Here is a 19,435-nt window from a genome sequence, read left to right as displayed (position 1 = left end):
AAAAAATATGAGAAAAAAACCACATTGACAACAGAAGCCTGCATTGCTGTGTTACCTTCCATATCACATGAAAATATTTCTTTCCAAAATTTGAAAGCATTTCTTAAGAGCAGTCAGAAACATATTGTGTGGGGTTTTTTTCTTTTTCCTTTTCAAAGGAAAACAAAGTTCCACCCTTGCTGCCTGTCTCTCTTTTTTTTCTCCTCTCTCTCTCTCAAAAAAAAAAAAAAAAAAAAGTTTCGAGAATTTCATTTTTCTATTCACTGCAGTCCTGGCCAAAGCAAAGCCCTCTTTTACATTGACGTCAAGATCTTTACTAAGATTAGGGTTTCATTTCTCTATTGCAGCAATTAGCTAGGGAATGTATAAAAGGCTTCAGGGAAGCAAGCTAGGGCTGCAGAGGGGAAAGCACTTTGCACCATAAGCAGATAGTAAGAAAGAGGGCGAGAGGAGGGAGGCAGGAACAGAGAGAGCAGGGAGGGGGGAGAGGGAAAGAGGGAGGGAGGAACAGAAAGTTTATGTACATAAACCTTTTTTAAAACAAGTATTGTTGCACCTGGTAGCCAGCTTTACTGACACAGAAATGAGAGGTCTGTTCCGTGCTTAAATAGCTGAGAAACAATGGGATAGTGCAGGAAAGTTAACAATTAACAATCTCAGTTTAAATTTTGTAACTGCAGGGAACTGGAAACACAGCTGCCTCTCTCTTCAACAAAATCGGGTCCCTGATTAAGGGAAGAATTTTTGTTAACATCTTAGTTTCTGAAAAATGAGCAGCTCCGAGTTGAATGAATATCGTGCAGTTATGGTTTTAACTAGCCTGCTCATGTTTAACTAGCTCTGCTCATTTTAAAGACGGAGGCTGAGAGAGGGGTAATGAATTTTTTTTAAAATGCTTTTTACTTTACTTTTTTAAATGACGGTACAGGGTAAAAAAAGGAACAGAAGGTATCCAGCTGAAGATAAGCAGTGAGGAAGATGGGTCTGCTGAGTGTGGATTTGCTGATCACGCTTCAGATCTTGCCGGTCTTTTTCTCCAATTGCCTCTTCCTTGCGCTGTATGACTCTGTGATCCTCCTGAAGCACATGGTGCTATTTCTGAGCCGGTCTAAGTCCGGGCGCGGTGAGTGGCGGAGGATGCTGACCTCGGAGGGGCTGCGCTGCGTCTGGAACAGCTTCCTCCTGGACGCCTACAAGCAGGTGGGTACGCGGGGATGGGGACTGGCAGGCTGGGTGGATGTGATGGACATGCCTGTTGTCAACGGGGAAGGGAAGGGAATGACTCGGTGCTATGCAGACTGTCTCCTGTTCGATATTAAGTTTGGTGGGACAACTGTAAACTGGCAAAAAGCAGTGCTTCTCAGTCGGGACTAAGGGTTCACGAGTTTTGGGAGCTGCTGTCTCTCTGCTCTGCCACTGACTGTGCAACCATGGCCGTGTCACTTAGTTTAGCTGTGCCTCAGTTTCCCCACCTGTACAAATAATGATCTGTATGTTTTTAAAGTATCTCAAGGTCTTCATGTAAGAGTAATTGTAAAATACTTTAGACGTTTTCTCATCTGTTGTTTGATTGTTTGCCATGTGAGATCCTAGAGCTTGTATAAAGTCTGTGTCTTCAGATAGAGCTCTGCATAGATAGATGTCACTTACATAACATAGACAGAATTGCTTTAATTAGAATAAAAGGTAGAAACGAACCTTTGTCATTACACTGGCATTTTCTATTACTCATATGTCAATTTTTATATTGGAGGAAGCATCCAGGTAATAGAACTGGGTATGGAATGAAACAGTGAGCCTTTTTTCTTCATGAAAGCAGTGACAGAGGGACATGTCAGAGATTAAAAATGAACTTGACTAGCTGAGGGACAGCTGCGTGATGACTTAAGTTAATAAAGCCAACAGCAGTTATGCAACATGTGCTTTCTTTTTCCTTTTAAGTTTTGTACAAACATTACCCAGTGGTACTGCCCAGGTCTTATGAGATAGTTGTAGTTCCCTTTTATAGATTAAAAAGGTGGCCTCCAAAAAATGAAATTTCTTGCACAGGCCACCCAGTTAGTAAGTAGAAGAACTGGATTCAGAGCTCTGTGGCTTCTGAAACAGTACTTAGTCTGTTAATGTGTTGTCTTATTTAGGCGATCTAATTTAACATACCCCGTGTGATGTCATGTGGTTGTAGGGGTCCTATCCAAACGATAGTTCTATATCTTCTAAAATGTTTCTTTTTGTATTACCTTCTCCACAGTCCTCTTTTGCTCCCCCAAAATAGCTTTTGTATTTGGTTTTACCTAGAGATGTGAAAAGCTGGTAGTGTTGGTGTTTGCTGGCTTTGTGATATGGAATACAAGCTGCTTAGCCTGAAATCCAAGCCATTGGGACATTAGTTTTCAGTGTAAGACAAATATAAATAACATTAGCTTTTGCCAAATAGGTCAATGTCTTTCTGCCACCCTAGGAATCAGCCAGCTGGCTACCCAAATAAAGTATTGCTGAATGAAGCTCACTATTCTCCTAGCCCTTCTAGTTTCTGTTTTTAGCCTCTTCACAGACACTAAGTAAATTTTAGAGTTGCCTTGTTAAATGAGCCAGTAAACACAATTGTTCCCATTTTAAACACAAGGCAAGGCAGGAGAGTTGACACTTGACTTGGTCAAGGCTCCAGTGGAAGTTGGCAGCAAGACTCTGAAACAACCACATTTCCAGTTCCCACATTTGCAATCTATATGTGGCCCAGGATCTGGAGAAGGTGTGAAGGTGTAAGGAACCTTATATCCCCGAGATATTTTCAATCTCATTTTGCTTAAATAACACAAAATTATTTAAAATAAAGATATCACATGCTTTTCAGTGCTGTTAATATCAACCATAGACTCTACAGGAAGAAAGACTCTGTGCTATTTTTGGTGTTGGCAATGAAACTCATCCCTTGAACTTTGGTAATAAAAACCCTCCCTTATCACCATTAAATGACCTAGGTTGTTCAGGTCAATCAGGCTTTAAGGTCCCTAGAATGAATTCTGGCCCTCCATGGACTCAGCAGAAATATGTGTATAAATATAACCAGTTTTCATCCCCTTGTTCCAAAAAAGGGGAGAAGTCCATTCATGCCAGCTATTCTTAAGATGTAACTAGTTGACCAACAGTTCATGGAAAGACTCTGTTTACCTTAATAGGATTATGGCCCATAAGGACAGAAGATCATTGGAAGCCCTTGATTGTCACAGAAAGGTAGATAACTGTAGAAATCAAATTATACACGGGACACAATAAACTAAGGAGCAAGATTAGGAGAAGAAGAGTCATCATTTCCACAATAGGAAAGAATCTTCTGCTGCTTCTGTAAGGAGGAGAAAGAAAAAAAAATCAGCTGGAAAGTTGTACTGGTAGAGTTGGAATAAAATTGAAATATAACCTGCTTTGTGGCATGTTTAGAAAGCAGGAATATGTTTGTCCCACAAAACATCTTTTTCCTTAAATGATATTTTTCTAAATCCTGAGTAGAACTGCCCAGTTGTGATACCTTAATCTTAGCCAGTTAGTGAGGGTAGGAAATGAAAATATTACAGAATCAGGGCACTAAACAGCATGGTAAAATGCGGTCAATATCTTAACCGTGATTGCTTATTGCTCCAATTTGCTAGCTGAAACTAGGTATTAGCAAAGTACTTCAGCAGTTTTTTAAGCTCATTCCATTGAGGAGTATTTATGAGATAATCAACATTTTTTCAGCTAAAATAGCAGAATTGCAGATATCTGAGATAAACCAAAGCTAGACTGTCAGTTAGCAGAAGACTGAATTAAAGCAATAACTATGTTTGGCTTTACTATATTTTGTGTTACTTACACAGAACTCTTCCTGACCACATTTCTTGGCATTTTTCACAAAAGTACTTGATATAAGATTTCTATTCACAGAAAAATTTACTCTAAGCCGTTTCAGAAAAACTCTGTGGGTAGGTACTAGATTCTACATTAAAGTAAATTTATTACAAGAAGCCCTACCTTGAAAGCACAGGCTGACCCAGGATTAAGTAACTTTGTTTCAAGACTACTGTGTGTAAGAGATCATCTTGTAATACTCAGAGTATATTAGAAAATAGCTATTCTGATGCATATTCCCCTCTAGAAAAAAATTGTGAATAACTTACTTGAAATTCAACTTGCTTTTGTTCTCATTTTTGTTGTTATAAAGTATAATTGCACACAACGTTTTGGCTATGACAATTATTTCATAGGCAAGATTACCTAGCCGCAGTTGAAGGTTCTAACACCCTCAGAAGAGAAACAATGCTGAGTTTGTTGTATTGTATGCAGAGTATATGCAGTATTCTTTTTTATTGGAACACTCTATATGACTTGTTTTCTCGACATTTTACAGTCCCACTGGCATAAAAATGATTGATCTTCTGCTTATTTTTATTTTCTTATGTAAATTTTGTCCATTATTAACATATTTATTTTTGTTTCCACAGCTCTGAGTTTAGTATCACACTCAGTGTTGATGTTGTCTACACTGCATCAGCTCTGTGATCTATAGAACGTCCTCCTCCTATTCTTAAGAGGCAATCATGTCTTACATTAAAAGGGAGCTTTCAGACCCAGATTAATTATCATAATAGAGATAGAGTGAGTAATCAAGTTACATTAACTTTATATAACTGAAAGAGTACGACTACTTTATTTAAATGTTATTTTTCTAATTTATTGTTGTGCTCTGTTTATCCACAGAAATGAGTGGATTTACTCCTGAAGAGCAAATCATGTATGTATGTGTGTGTAGGTATTTACACTTTCATATGTGTTTGTATGGATGTAGGTATGTATACATGTGTATATCTGTCTATATATATATATATATGTGCATACGTATATGTGTGTAAATGCAAAAATACACACACATAGGCATACATATTCTGCTCTTTCAGGAGTCAGCCCATTCTCATTTTTCTGTATATGTGTACACATATATATGTGTGTATGTATACATAAGTATAAATATGAAAGCAACCACATTTACTGGTAAGAGGGGAAAAAAAGAAAGATTTTGGCAGGTGTTAGTGTGCCTTCTGCATGGTTTATATGGGTCATCTGTATAAATGCAGTATGTCATTTGTAATAGCCCTCAACATGTGTACTGAATGTGTCATGTATCTTACAGACATCCAGAGAAAAAGCTAGAGAAGCTTTGAAAAATACGTAGTATTTACTTTTAAGAGCTTTTTTAACTTGCTTAATTCCATGCTTTTTTTTTTGAGTACTGGGATGAATCTGCTTTCTAGGATTCCAAAGGTGAAAAACGGTTATCTTAAAATGCTTTAAAATGGGTACAAAAAAGGTTGTACCCCTTAGCAGTGCCCAGTGATGAGACTTCATGCTGGGAGCTTTTCCGGTGTCAGATACAACCTTTGTGTTTCAGCAGTGCAGAGCTTCTGTTCCTGGTCTCCGGTAGAGAGCTGTAAGGTTATCCTAGAGGAAATCCACCCTCTTTTCCACCTCAGTGCAGGGTAGTTGTGGGAAAGACCTTACTGTCATCTCCCTGAAGCAGCCAAATACTTAGGAATGCTCTGGTGCACCTATGGGGGTAACATGCACTTGTGCATATGTGCACATATGTAAATGTAAATGCATGTTACAGCCCTCAGAAGGATGCCGGTATCTCAAGCGATGGATGGTGATGGGTGTGTGCATGTACTTGTACAGTTTTTTACTGTCTTTAGAATGGGCCAGCAGCAAGCTCCGGCATGACAGACCCAGTGTGGAGGGAATGGTTGGCACAGGAGGATCCCAACTTCACAGCACAGGCCCAGCTCTGGAAGTAGCAGCAAAGAGACTGGTTCAGTAAACAACCAGTAGGATTTTCCTGAGATTTCAGGAAGGCACAATTAAAATACCTTTGGCTAGTTCTGCCTGCCTGCTAGGTACATCATTTATTCCTAAAAAAGAATAAATCAGTATACAAAGCAGGATAGCTCAAAAACTGTCACGTTAAGTGCATGTTGCACAGCATTCTTACAAAGTTGTATGTGAAAATAATATAAGGGCATGATCCTTCACCTGCAGTTCAGCTATCCAGTAACTCTTTGCTTTTTGGGACTATTTTTTAAAGGTTGGAACAAAGACATAACCCCTATATTCATTATTTGTATTTATTTTTCTCTGGCAAGGTAAGGAAGTGTCTCTTTCTCTTCATTTGACAGTGATAAAGGCAATTTTTGACAGTGTGTTGTGTAGTTTCAGGGTTTAGAACTAGACATTGTGTGGCATTAAAAATATTTTATTAGTTTTACAAAGTTCAGCCTTAGCAGAATTGTTTCATTGACATTTTCAAATGAAAACAATCACGAAAGAAGTGAGAAAAACAAAACCAAACCACAATTAAAATAATTTCTGCAGTGTTTGGAACATAAATTCAACAGTATTTGGGCTTGTCATTGCTGTTATTATTAAAACATTGTCATTAGTATTAATATATGTTTGTTATAGTAGATTTGAGGACCATCCTAGACCAGGGACACATACTAGGCAGTGTCCTAAATAAGAGGAGCACACAGTTTGTCTCGTGGAGCTTACAGTTTAAATGCCCAAGACAGACAAAGGGTAGGAAAAGGAACATGATGAGCCCTGTCACACATGAATACTCATCCTGTTTCATTTTGCGGATCTAACTTCATTTCTTCCACACTACCTCTTTGCAGTCTTCTATTTTCACCCTTAGGTGTGAAAAGCGACTGAAAGGACTGCTTGCCTTTTTGTCAAACCCTTGTGCAAACCCACTTTGGCTGTGGTAGACATAGAAAATCAGCTAATGGGCAGCACCCAGGAGAACGATCGTACCCAGTCCTTGTTCCTCAGCTCTGTCTCTCCACCAAAACCACCACTGTGTATACATACAGTCCTAAAGCTGAGTCAAAAAAAACACCAAATGTCATCCAGATTAACTTTAAATGTCCTCCAGGTGCTGACTAACAAAGACTTGTGATGACCTCTGTCACCTGTAGGCAGAGTACGCAAGGGCAGCCTGTGGCCCAGAGGCCACGATGTCATAAGCCATGCTCCCATCTTGAGGGAAACATTAGCCCTTAAGAAGCTTGCTGTAGTGTCCTGATCAGAGGAACTAAAATTAGCCATTCTCTTTTATAAGACTGTAAAGCAAAAGGCTCCTTTATGCTTCTGCCATGCATGCTCATTTGTGGAACTGGCAGTTTTTAAATAAAAAGAGCAACGTTTGACTAGTTATTTTTATCTGGACTGTGCCCTTTTAATTTGTCTCCTACTTCTCTCCCTCGGCTTCACACACCTGATCCTAAATAAAGACTCTGGACTCTGGGAGAACTCGAGTCATTTCCAGTCTCTGCTCTCCAATTTGAGTAATGGAGTCTCTTAAAGCAAGCTGCCACCTCCCCATGACAAATGAAGAGCTACCACTCCTGTATGCTGCTCCAGACAAGGGCCTCCTGTATTTTTTATCTATTGCACAACCTTGGGTCATATAAATAGGGAAAACAAAAATAATAATTCGTATAATTCTCCAGCCAAAGTCTGATTATGATTTGGATGAAGCACTGAGAAATATCAGGCTGTTCAGTGGCTGTATTTAGTTGAATGGGATCAAATCAAAGCAGAGGATTTAAAAAGGAGCAAAAAGCTGAAGGGATTCAGTTCATTACCAATTGCTGGACTCCAGTCCTGAACACAGCATGTCCATATTTAAATGGCTAATATCACAGACTACTAATTGTCTGGCAACACCTATTTTCTTTAGGGGGTTGACAGAGCCTGATGAGTCTGCCAAACTGTTTGAAAGTCCCTCATGCAGGGAATGAAAGCTATAATACAGTGCACAGAATCCCAGGAGGGTTACGCTAAAGCTGGTAAAAGCAAAATGAGAAAAAAGAAAAGGTAAATGAGGAGGTGAAGTTTTGTCTGTGAGGCTTTTCCTAGTCTTCATGGAGAATGTACAACAAAGTTAGCAGTATGTGCTATTTCTAGCCTGTAGTTTTATGAATAGGTCTTTCTTTCCCACTCCTAAGTGTCCTTCACTTTGCAATCTGCGTGCTAAAGCATCAGCAACCTTGTTCACTTTCCACTCTGTGTGCAGACGAGAAGAAGGAGGTGCAGTACCAAGGCTGTCAAGCAAACACAAAGTTTGCATGAATGATGCAAGTCACTGCTTTGGTGTCAGGCTGGTGCTTGTTCTTGCTGATGGCCAGGCTGGCTCTCCGCTTTGGTTGGCCTACCTTGTATGTCCCATGCAGACTGTGTGGGAGGGGGTACTTGTGTGCTGGCTGGTTTCCACCTCATCCAGAAGGTTGGCACCAAGTGCCTGAATATTCACACACATAAGTACGTGATTATAGAAATGTTGGATTGCGTGTGAGGGGAATTCTGTTAGTTTGTTTCTCAGAATTGATATTTTCCCTGTCTTTGTGTAAGATTTCAAAAGCGGTTTGGCTGAATACATGGGGTTTTTTGTTTTTTCTCATTGCGTGTATTTTCTTTTCCAAGAGTTATTTTTTCTTTCAATAAATAACAACAAAGGAGACAGACAAGGCCTACAATGTAGATGATCAGCAAGGATGATATTGTCATCCTGTGTCAATCAGTCCAAGCCTGGTGAAATAAAGAGTCCCTTTGGGAACAGCAGTGCTTCATCAAGACCAATTAGCAGAGATGCTGCTGCTTATGTTTAAACGCTAACGACTGGGCAGGGATGCTTTTTGGAGTGCCTGACACTGGTATGGAACAAGGCACCGACCTAATTACTTCTCTAGAAGAGCAGAAAATGCCTCATGAATGCTTACTTGGCAAGGATGTCTCATTAAGGGGGAAAAAACCCAACACAAGCACTCCTAGAAACAAAAATTAAAATGATAGGTAACCTGCGGCCATGAGACTTCCTTCATGGCTGTGGGAAATGAAGAGAAACTGCTATTAGGTGATGCAGGGCATATCTATGCTTTATATTTATTTCCTAAATCCATCTATTTTTTTGTCAGTAGGGAATATGTGAGACAGAATGCAAACTTGCATTGTTGAAGAACAGTGAAATACATTGCCACACTTGGTAACAACGTTAAATAGTACTTCAAGGTCATTCCCGTGCTGGTGTTCGATGGGAGTTGTTTTGATAGTTTGTTCCTTCAGGGTTTGCTAACCCACCTAGGAAGATAAGTATTTGGTAGAGCTGACTGAACAGTTGGTAATGAGAAGCTTACAGTATGTTACCTCTCTTTCTGCTTAAATATGATCAAGAAGCAGGCTGTGGTTTCCCAATTCAACAGTGTTGGTTAGAGTATTGTCAGTCATAATAGTTTCGTTAAAACCAGAAGAGTGAGGGGAAACAGCTACTCAGATGTTTCCTGTCTCCTGAGTAGCTCTGTTCATTGCTGAGTTTTAGTTGGTTCTATCATTTTTACCTTTATTTTTCTTCTCTGAAGTGTGCCGACAAATATCAGAAATTCAAAGTGTGTTGCTTAATTGTGATTTATGAGATAAATCATATGTTGTTATTCCTTTTCTTTGATTGGGTGGGCACACATTCCTAAATACTGAGGTCCATTATTCATCCAGGAAGTGGGTGCAGCACAGATACTTGCATGTCAGGCTTTGCCCATAAGGCACATTTAGGGCAAGCTAGCTCTGAATAAGCGTTTGCTTGGTAGTGCAAGAACAGTTAAACTTTATAAGTAAAGGAGGATCTAGTGTTTGTGCAGATGTGCAAATGTTGTGTTTCTTGAGTTGTGCCCATTTTTGGTAGTTACCAACTTACCACAAAATGCTGAGTTGTCCAGCTTGCTTATGGATTGAATGCAGCCCTCAGTATGATTATGTGGCCGCCAGATGATATTGATATGTGTATTTCTTTGCTCAGGTCTGGCCCTTCACCTTATTCAATCCTCCTTAACCTATCTTACTGCACCAAATGGCAGAGAGAAATAAGATGTTCAACAGCTGTACAGAAGAGTACCTGCTACCTGATAAGGTGTAGGTGGCCTGTAGCAGCACTTCTTAAATGTTGCAACATGCTTAATGCTACTTCTTAAACGTTATAGCCTGAGTCTCTGAACCTTTTGCTCTCCAGAGAATTCCTTTCTTCTCAAAAACTGGGATACAGCTCTTTTCCTTCCTTGAGTTCAAGGGACAGCTCACTGAGACAGCAGGTCCTAAATTGAGCTATTTGAAAACTCATTTGCTTTCAAAGGCAAATAAGCAGAAGACTTTATTTTTTAAAACTGTTTCCGGGTCTCTAGTAGATAGCACTGCTGCAAGTGCAGGTTAATGGAGAGGGGCCCCATAAGGGGCTGTGCTTTCCTGGGGCATCACTTGCTTCCCTTGCCTGTGGTGTACCTGCAGCTGCACATGCCCTGCTTCCAGGGGTGCAATCATCATGTGCTTGTCCTGGAGAGATTTGTGGATCTCAGGCATTCTTTCTTTCTGTGGTTCTCTTTGCTGATCTCTGAGTGAATGGTGGCACAGTTGTGTCTCAATTTGCCCCATAGAAAATAATCAAAATGGTGTTTATATCATGTGTCATCTTGCTGTGAGACCTCCTCAGGTAGCTGTGAAGTCTGGCAGCTTGAAGTCTTACAAACTTTGCTTTGTTAGGCTCTTGCTTCTATTGCTATTCTGATGAAATAATGCCAAGTCACAAATAACTGTAGATTTGCTCAAGGCAGTCAGGTTCCTCAGGGAGACATGGAGAACCCAGTATCTACAATACACTTGTCTCTGGATCTGTGTGCAGTAGTAATCAAACCAGTTGAGTATTCAACTCTTAATTCAGCTTCTTACTGTATCTGACTCAGCAGGATACCCTGTGATGTAATGTACAATAGAAGTGCACCAAAACCCAGTCATTTATTAATTCATTTTTTGCACGGTTCTTATTCAGTGTTAACTTCTATCGATTTCAATTGGAGTGTAGCTTCAGAAAGAAATAAATAAAATATGAAAGACTTCAGAATACGGTTCTGTATGTTTCCTTCAAAGAAACTCTTCTGAACATAATCAAATAGACAGGAGAGAGAGAGTCAGAGAAATACAAAAGGATAATTGCATTGTTGTACTAGAACTTGATGGTAAAGCAGATACCTAGGAATTGCTGTAGCAGAGCTCATTAAAAACTAATTGTCTTACGTAATAATATTTTGTGGTGCTATAGCAGTTATCAGCTAAGGATCTTGGAGCCCTCTGCAGGATCCATCTCATTCTGGCAGTTCTTTCCATGAAATGCTTATATTCTTTTTTTCTACAGGCAGGGAAATAGAAACGATCAAGCAAAATGACTTTTCTACAATTACTTGTTGAGTTTGATCTAGATCTGGGGTTAAAGCTGAGAATAGTTCGTTTTCATTTCATCCTACTTCAACCATCATATTAACTTTGCCCTTTTCCTGCTGCTTTTTTCCCGATAGTGTTCTAGAGAAACATTGCAGGAAAAGGAAATGTGTCATTCAATCACTGATTAAATGGCTGCGAAGTGGTTAGAAAATCCTTTGGAAGCACAGTCTTGGACGATCCACTGTCAAAACAGAATGATATATTGAGTAGGCATCTGCAGAGATGTCTCCTGTGTTTGGCACTCTGAGCATTTTAATTCTTGGACTGCAGGATGGAAGAGAATATACTGCAAACCTCTCAAAATTGAGAAACACTGCATATGTTGTGAAAATCAGGAATACAATGCAGAATGATTTTGGAGAATTGGAAAAATGGCTTGAAATGTAGGTTGCAGTTCAATGGGTCCAAGTGCAAAGCACCAAAGTCAGGCTGGGCTGATGAAGCCCCAAAATCCATGGTGAGGAGCAACTATAAAGAGAGAAAAAGGGACCTAGGCATTATAACTTCTCACTAGCTAACCCCTAGTCAACAGTCTACTATTTTTCCAAAACAGTCATGATGTTTCATAAAAAGCAAACATCCAGTACGTATAAGCCTGTACAGCCTGTGAGGTACATGAAGTGTGATGAGGATTAGTGAAAAATCTCTTAAAATTTTGAACACTGCCCTTCAAGGAAGATGTGAACCAAGTAGAGAGAACTCAGATGATGGCAGTGAAAAGAAATAATTTCCAGAAAATTGGTCTCTGAGGAAGAAATGTGAAGAAATTTGAGGTAGTCTGTCTGAAAGAAAATAAGAGTCTGCAATTACAGAAGGGTGGACAGGACCATGTGTGTAGTGGGCAGGACAACACAGATCTCAGATCAAATTTTACAGCAATAATGAAATAGAATAGCTGTCAGGAATGGCACATTTCCCTGCATTGTAAGTGGGGATGGGCTAGATGAATTTTTGAAGCTGCTGGTTTTGATTTGCTATATCCCCATGTTGGTGTCCATGCAGGTAGTTAAGTGTGCTCTTTGAACAAGTGACTTTATTTATTTGAAGAAAGTAGTCATAAGGATACTGGACAAGCAAGTCACACTAACTTGCTGTGTTTTAATTTGTTTTACTGTCAGGTCAAACTTGGAGGAGAAGCCCCAAACTCCAGTGTAATCCACATAGCCAAGGACAATGATGGCAACAGTAGCAGTTGGAACGGTGTCAGTGGGAAGTGTGGAACCAAATGTCACCTTCTGGATTTTGCCAACTCCGAGCGGCCACTGGTGGTCAACTTTGGTTCAGCTACCTGACCACCGTTCACAAGCCAGCTGTCGGCCTTCAGCAAGCTGGTGGAGGAGTTCTCCGGTGTGGCTGACTTTCTGTTGGTCTACATTGATGAGGCTCATCCATCAGATGGCTGGGCTGCCCCTGGAATCTCTCCCGCTTCATTTGAAGTCAAGAAACACAGGAACCAGGAAGACCGATGTGCAGCTGCTCACCAGCTCCTACAGCGCTTTTCCTTGCCACCTCAGTGCCATGTGGTGGCTGACTGCATGGACAACAATGCCAATGTGGCATACGGGGTTTCATTTGAGCGAGTATGCATTGTGCAGAGACAAAAAATTGCCTATCTGGGAGGCAAAGGTCCTTTTTCCTACAATCTGCAGGAGGTTCGGCTTTGGCTGGAACAAAATTTCAGCAAAAGATGAAATCCATTCTCTACAGAAGCTATGTCAATAGATGTGTCCCTTTAAGGTGATGTAAAAGGGAAAAATCATATGCTGGTTTGAATAAGACCTTTCAGATGATTGCAGGAGAACACATTTGATAACAAGGTCAAATGAATGTTAACTAGGAAAAGAAAAAAAAAGAAGAAACTAGCTCCACAAAGACATCATTGTATGGAAAAAAATCCCACTCCTGTGCTCGCTGCGGGACAGAAGAAGTGAAGAGGCTTCTGTGAGAAGGTGCTGCTGGCATGCAGGAAGAGTGATAGATAAGACTTGTCTCCCAGGAACCTGTTTCGTGAAGTGGTGGCCCTGTGGTGAGCCAGAAGCATTGCTGCTTGGAAGGCAATCCATGCAAAGGCAATGTCATGCATTTCACCAGAAATGCGTCTTTACCCTCCTGTGGCCAATGCAAGAGACCTGGGAGGAGCCAGGGGGCTTGCAATGAAGTGTGGCAACTGTTCTCTCTCCTAGAGATTTTATAGTTCAGAGACTACAGTAACCACCATGCAATGCATTGTGCAGGCAGACTGGCTGCTCAGATTGAGATCAAACATTGTATGCTGGTATTTGTACTCTCTATGGATGCCTCTGCACAGCATATTACCTATGTAATTCTACTTAAATGTTTGTATCCAGTATGCAGGCCTGTGCCTTCAAATAAGTCCATTACAATTTGAAAACTAGAAAACCTGGACTATTTGTAACAAAACAATGAGAGACATCTAGAGCATGCATCACAATACAAAACTCAGATGATGCAAACCAACCCTCTGTTCTCAGAGCTGACAACACACATTTATCAATTTTCCCTGTTTTTGTTCTCTGTTTCCTTACTTCTCCTCTATCTCTTTCTGTCTAACAATAAGCTTGAAGGTAATTTCATTTCTAGCTATTGAAAAGATAACTTATTTCTCTCTTTTATTTTTATTGGAGGTAATGATATTACAGATATATTTCGGGGATGGGGGAACAGATACACAACTTTACCTCATTGAAATGGAAACCTACCCTGTCATTTACCCTGTTAAATGTAGTCATGCTGAGTTTTGCTGTCTTAGATATCTGTAACTAGTTTATAGCTACATTAGTTTGTCTGGAAGTTAAGTTGTTTGCAGCCTCAGAGTTGATTAGCTACAGTTCTGCTATCAGATGAGTTGATAGTCTGTTCGTTTTACTTGTGTGCTCAAGAGCCTTCCCAGCAAAACAGGAAGGACACATAGTGTGAGTTAATGTGAAAAAGTGTAAAAGGTGGCAGAATTTTCATAAAAATGGGTATGAGGAATTATTAGTGATGTTTAAAGAGATACTTTCAGAGTATACATTAAGTTCAGGTATTTCTAAAACTAAAAAATAATTTAATCAAACCTGATGAAAAGGCAAGTTTACAATAAGCTAACCCATTAGAGCTGACAAATGAAAACCCATAAGTAGATGGACTATCCCAGTTTTCTCTCAGCTTTGGCAGAAACATGAAACAGATAAACTGGGTAAGTGGCAAAAGTCAAATTAGTTCTTTTTATTTCTCATCCTGCCAGTTGTCAGTAATAGGGTGTATTGATACTAACACAGGAAAAACCAGAAAATACATACATAAATATTTTAATTTTCACGATGTGCCTTTAATACTGTGCATTTATTCTTGCTTGGCTGTTGGTCAACTTAGCCACTGTACTAGGCATTTGGAAATGTGTTTTCAAGCACAGATCTGAAATAATGACAGGAACATGAGTGATTTCTACCATATTCAGGTTCATGCTTCCCTTCCTTCTCACATTTTCCTCCACACACTGTTAGACATATACACACACATTTTTACACAGTTTGGTAATGTGTATCAAAGAAGGATGTAAAGAACGGCCTTCAGACCTTTTGGTGAGCCCTACTGCTCAGGAAGCGTGTTTCTCCATGTGTGTGTATATATGTAAGTATGCATTTATGTATGCATATATATGTATATCATATTTTATGTATATATATACATAAACATGCACACATAAGTGGTGGCTAAGATTGACAATGATAATTATTCTGTCCTCCCATTAATTCATGTTACTGTAACTTGTTGTTCAGTGTGAAAGATTGTTATATGTTTTCATGACTAAACGGGGTGTATAACTGAAAGGTTTAAACCTAATATCATAGGAACAGTAACATAGCCCAACTGCATGATTTATTTAATCCAGTCTCCTACCTCTGGCTGTATCAGATGCTTCAGGGGAAGGTGCAATAATTTCTTCTGGAATTTTCATTAGCTTCAGCCCTTATTATATTTGTCTTGTCTAGTGTGATTGCTAAAGTCTCATCATCCCTGTGAGAGGCTGGTCCTGAGTTTAGAGATCTAAATATTTCTTGAGTTGAGGAATACTAAAATCAAAACACATCATGTTTAAGAGCAAAGAAAAACAAATAAAAACCTTTATATTTTTTTTCCCCCCAGATTTAAATTGGTTGCTTTTCAATGTTCTCCTCTCTTGCTCTTGTATGCTAAAACATTTTAAAGAAAGGATCCCAATTTTTCATCTGTATGTCAGTGACTATATACTTTATACAAAAATTAATATATCTTTTGTTTGTTTCTTAAACCAAACAATAATTTACATTCTCATACAGGTTCACATTCTTTGCCTGTCTCTGAGTCTCTTCTGATTTTGCTACACTGTCCTTTTACTCAGGTGAATAAAGCTGTAGATGTTAAACCAAGTGAAAGTATGTATTGGCACACCTAGCACAACACCTTTCTCTTACTATATCTTATTCTTCAGTCATCTGAAACTTTATTAATCCATACCAACTCTGTAGCCTTTGTAAAATTTAAACTAGTAAGCCTTTTGTTTCTTCTCTTCCCCATCATGCAGTTGAATTCTGAACTGTTTATACAGGAAATGCTAGCCAAATGTTTAGCACAGCTGTTGAAACATACCTTTAGCTCGAAGGAGAGAGTCTGAGTTAGTAATTCAGTTAGTTAATACATTTTTGCATATCTAAAGTTACAGTTATTTTTCAAGTGCGTTTTCTCCTTCCTTTTGAATTTCCATTATTTTGTCATGTTATTCATAGGTGCCTATTCAGCACACAGTATAAAGGAATTATAGAATTGGCTCCTGTAAATGGGAAATACACAATGATTTTCCACAAGAAAAAATACACAATAACTTCATTTCTTTCTTGGCAATATCAGTTCAACATCCTGCCCAAAACTTAATGATAGTTCAACCTCACTGATTATCAAGACAGGAATACATTTTGCAAATCCTTAAAATTCCTCAGAAATTTTGTGGTCAGAAAGCAGGGAAAGTATTTTAAAGAGAAGAAAAAAAGTACCTTTTCGAAGTGGGCAATAGAAATAAAAGCTGCTTCCCTTTTTTTTTCTTTTTTCTTTTTTTTTTTTCCCTACAGAATTGAAACATCTTATAGAAATGGTTTTTAATTAGACTTCATGCATTGTTCTCAGTTAATGACAGAAGTGGCCATATATCAGATACTCAGAATTATTGTAATAGTGGGTTGATTTGGGTCCAGATAGACATTTTGCTACTTTGTTAGCATCGTACTTCACAATTGGCATAGTCCGTCAAGAGACTGAATTTGCTTCTGTCTCCTGCTCTCACTCTTTGCGGGAACTAAACCATATTCCTTGAGGTGCTTCAGTGTAACATACGTAGTGAGCAATAGCTCACAGAATAGGTGCCTGAAAGTATTCTGGAAGGCTACTGTACACAATAGAGACCCTAATACTGTGTCTGAACAGTAGTATGGGAAACTTCCAGTACTTTTTCATTTCGAGCAAAGTAAAAAGGTATTCTGGGCTATCATCCTACATTGTTCTGTGCTTAGCATCATTATTTGGCACTGTATAAAATGAATGTAAAACATTTTGTACAGATGAAAAAGATAGCATTTTGCTCTTGCTTATATAGACAATGACAAATCTAAGGCAGTAGGAAACCGTGCCCTATTAAAATGAAAGAAAAGTATTACAAGATATATTGTTGAACAGCTCTCTGAAAAACGAAATGCAATCATTTTTATGAAGGTGATCGGGGTGGGAAAACCCACAAAGCTTCTCAAAGAGGTATCAGTGCTATGCATTCAGGTGTGTGTAGAGGGAAGTTATTTTTCTGTATGTGCAAAAGTGACTTTTCTGTGATGTGGAGTGTAGGTTTAAGAGTTTTTAAGACTTTCATTCAGTACTATAACCAAAGCAATAAGAGGTATCAGGTAGGGAATATTGGCCAGTTTTGTTCAACTCTACACCATGTCTGTGTCGGATCCATATTCAGTGACCTTTGGGCCCAATTTGGAGGCTTCAGACAAGAGAGACTGGGGTGAGACAGTGAAGGTTTGTGTGCTTATGAAGATCGCTAACAAAAGAGTAATTAACTCAGTTGGCGTTTGGATGTCCTCACACTAGCATTCCTCTGTGCACCTTAGTGTTTCTGTATTTGAAAGAGAGGCCTCTTTGGGTCCATTAATAAGATCGCCAGGGTGTAGATGCCTGTGTGTACTGACTATGTGTGTGTCATTGTTTAAATGTCAAAAATACACTTTGTAGGAGAGCCAGCAACATTTTGTTACAATATGGTGCTCCATGAAATGTGCTTTCTAGAATTGTTTTTCTTGTACTATAATAAATCATAAAGGAAAATACACATCTTCTGTGTCTTTTTATTCTAATATTAGTTATTAATGCACAGTGGCATCTTGACATTAGACCTAGAGCTTTGTTTACTACAATAGCATATGCCACTTACTAGATCTGAAACAATATTTGAAAAACCTTTTATAAATGGTGAGACTAATTTAATATCTGACTATTCCTCAACTTTTAAGAAAGATAACGGGGAGACAAAGTAAGAGCTACAGGGACATCAGTTGAGTCTTCACAGAACTGCACTGTATGTGCTTGAAAGCATGCTGAGCTGTACGTAACATATGAAACTTGGATGAATTGGTTGTGAATGCATCAGCCATACATGCAGCTCCCATTTTAATGAACATGCAAAAGGTAAAAGGGAAAAAAAAAAAAAGCATAGCTGAATAGCTATTAACAGGAAAAAATTCAAACGGAAGGATGTCCAGCAACTTCCTAAAGAACATCACTTTGTGATTTAGTTGTATTTTAGAAATTTCCTCCTCTCTGTCATCTTTTGTTATCATAAGTTTTATAGGACGCTGCATCTGAAAACTGCTTGTGAATATCAGTAAGAAAGAAAAAAAACAAATATCCAAAAGGAAAGACATGTAATCTGTTGCATCTAAGTGTCCCAAGCAGAAAAGTTCATTACAGTATGCTGGACAGGCCCTAGGAGCAACCAAACAACTCTCTCTAGATTGTCCAGTTCACATTACAAAACTAACCCCCAAACATACCGAAAGGAGACTTCTGAGTTGTGTGAATATTCCTGTAATCTGGCTGTTAGTGGCTATGACCTTTATATCAGTTGTTGCTATAAGGAGACACTCAATGTTCTTGAAGACATAAAAATACTTTGGGGACTTGCTTCTTATTTCAGAGCTGAATAAATTAGATGAAGGCATATGTGTAACAAAATAACAATTTCATTAGAAAATAAGATCCTTAATAATTCGTTACCAAAAATTGGACTCTGACTACTCCCAAATACTCATTAGCAAGAGTCCTTTTTTCTGGAATGGATGGTGTCCATGGTAGAAGGAAAAAAATAGAAAATTGATTATTAATAGAACAGTATCTCAAGAGGATTGTCTACATGATAAACATTTCCCATTGGCATGATAAACATTTCCCAAATATAAATGTTTAACAAAGGGCCTAAATTTTGGTTATAGACTTTGATCATAGACAAATTGACTTCAGTAAAGTGAATATCACTTCCATGGTTTGATGCATTCCTTGCCTCACTATGTATACCTATGTGCTTCTAAGGCTTACGTTAACATATCCACCAGCTTAAATGTCTTACAGAGCTGATGTGAAGTAGAAACACTTGGAGTGAGCATTCTGTTCAAAACCTGAAGGCCTCAAAGATTTATGAGTGTCACTCTGTCACGTGAGTGGAGATGAAGCATCTGTTTTAGGTCATATAGATGAAACACATGAATACCTCAAATGTCACAATTGTCTCTCAGATAATACCTATTATATAAAATTAAAGGAGATGTAGCAATCCAGAAAAAAATGCTCTCTGTAAATCAGTTTTTCCCATATTTCCATATGAGTATTTGTTACCCATACAAAAGCTACCATGACTTAGCTATCGATTAGGTGTGCAGGTAATAGGAAGGGAAATTTTCTCCAAAGACTTTTCTTTAGGAATTAATCAGCCTTTGATGTACTTTAATCTTGTTCTTTTTCCCTTATATCTTTCCTGCACCTGATTTCCTATCTCATGCTCTTTCCA

General features: G+C 38.8%; 1 protein-coding gene across 3 annotated transcripts; it reads left to right on the top strand.

The window, feature by feature from the left end:
• The first annotated feature begins 328 nt into the window (after window positions 1-328).
• DIO2 (iodothyronine deiodinase 2) lies at window positions 329-17,704 on the top strand. Of its 3 annotated transcripts, none has more exons than XM_065839760.2 (3): window positions 329-431; window positions 929-1,200; window positions 12,462-17,704. In XM_065839760.2, exons 2-3 carry the CDS (start codon window positions 979-981, stop codon window positions 13,077-13,079), a joined length of 840 nt encoding a protein of 279 aa, XP_065695832.1. In that variant the 5' UTR covers window positions 329-431; window positions 929-978; the 3' UTR covers window positions 13,080-17,704. The 3 variants fall into 3 exon arrangements, with proteins under 3 accessions (XP_065695832.1, XP_065695833.1, XP_071665626.1); XM_065839761.2 differs by lacking the exon at window positions 329-431 and adding an exon at window positions 486-590; XM_071809525.1 differs by lacking the exon at window positions 329-431 and having other exon boundaries at window positions 487-1,200; window positions 12,462-13,034.
• Window positions 17,705-19,435: the final 1,731 nt, after the last annotated feature.

This window comes from Patagioenas fasciata, chromosome 5 (genome assembly GCF_037038585.1).
Source record: "Patagioenas fasciata isolate bPatFas1 chromosome 5, bPatFas1.hap1, whole genome shotgun sequence".
Classification (NCBI taxonomy): domain Eukaryota; kingdom Metazoa; phylum Chordata; class Aves; order Columbiformes; family Columbidae; genus Patagioenas; species Patagioenas fasciata.
This window is presented reverse-complemented; position numbering and strand designations above follow the sequence as displayed.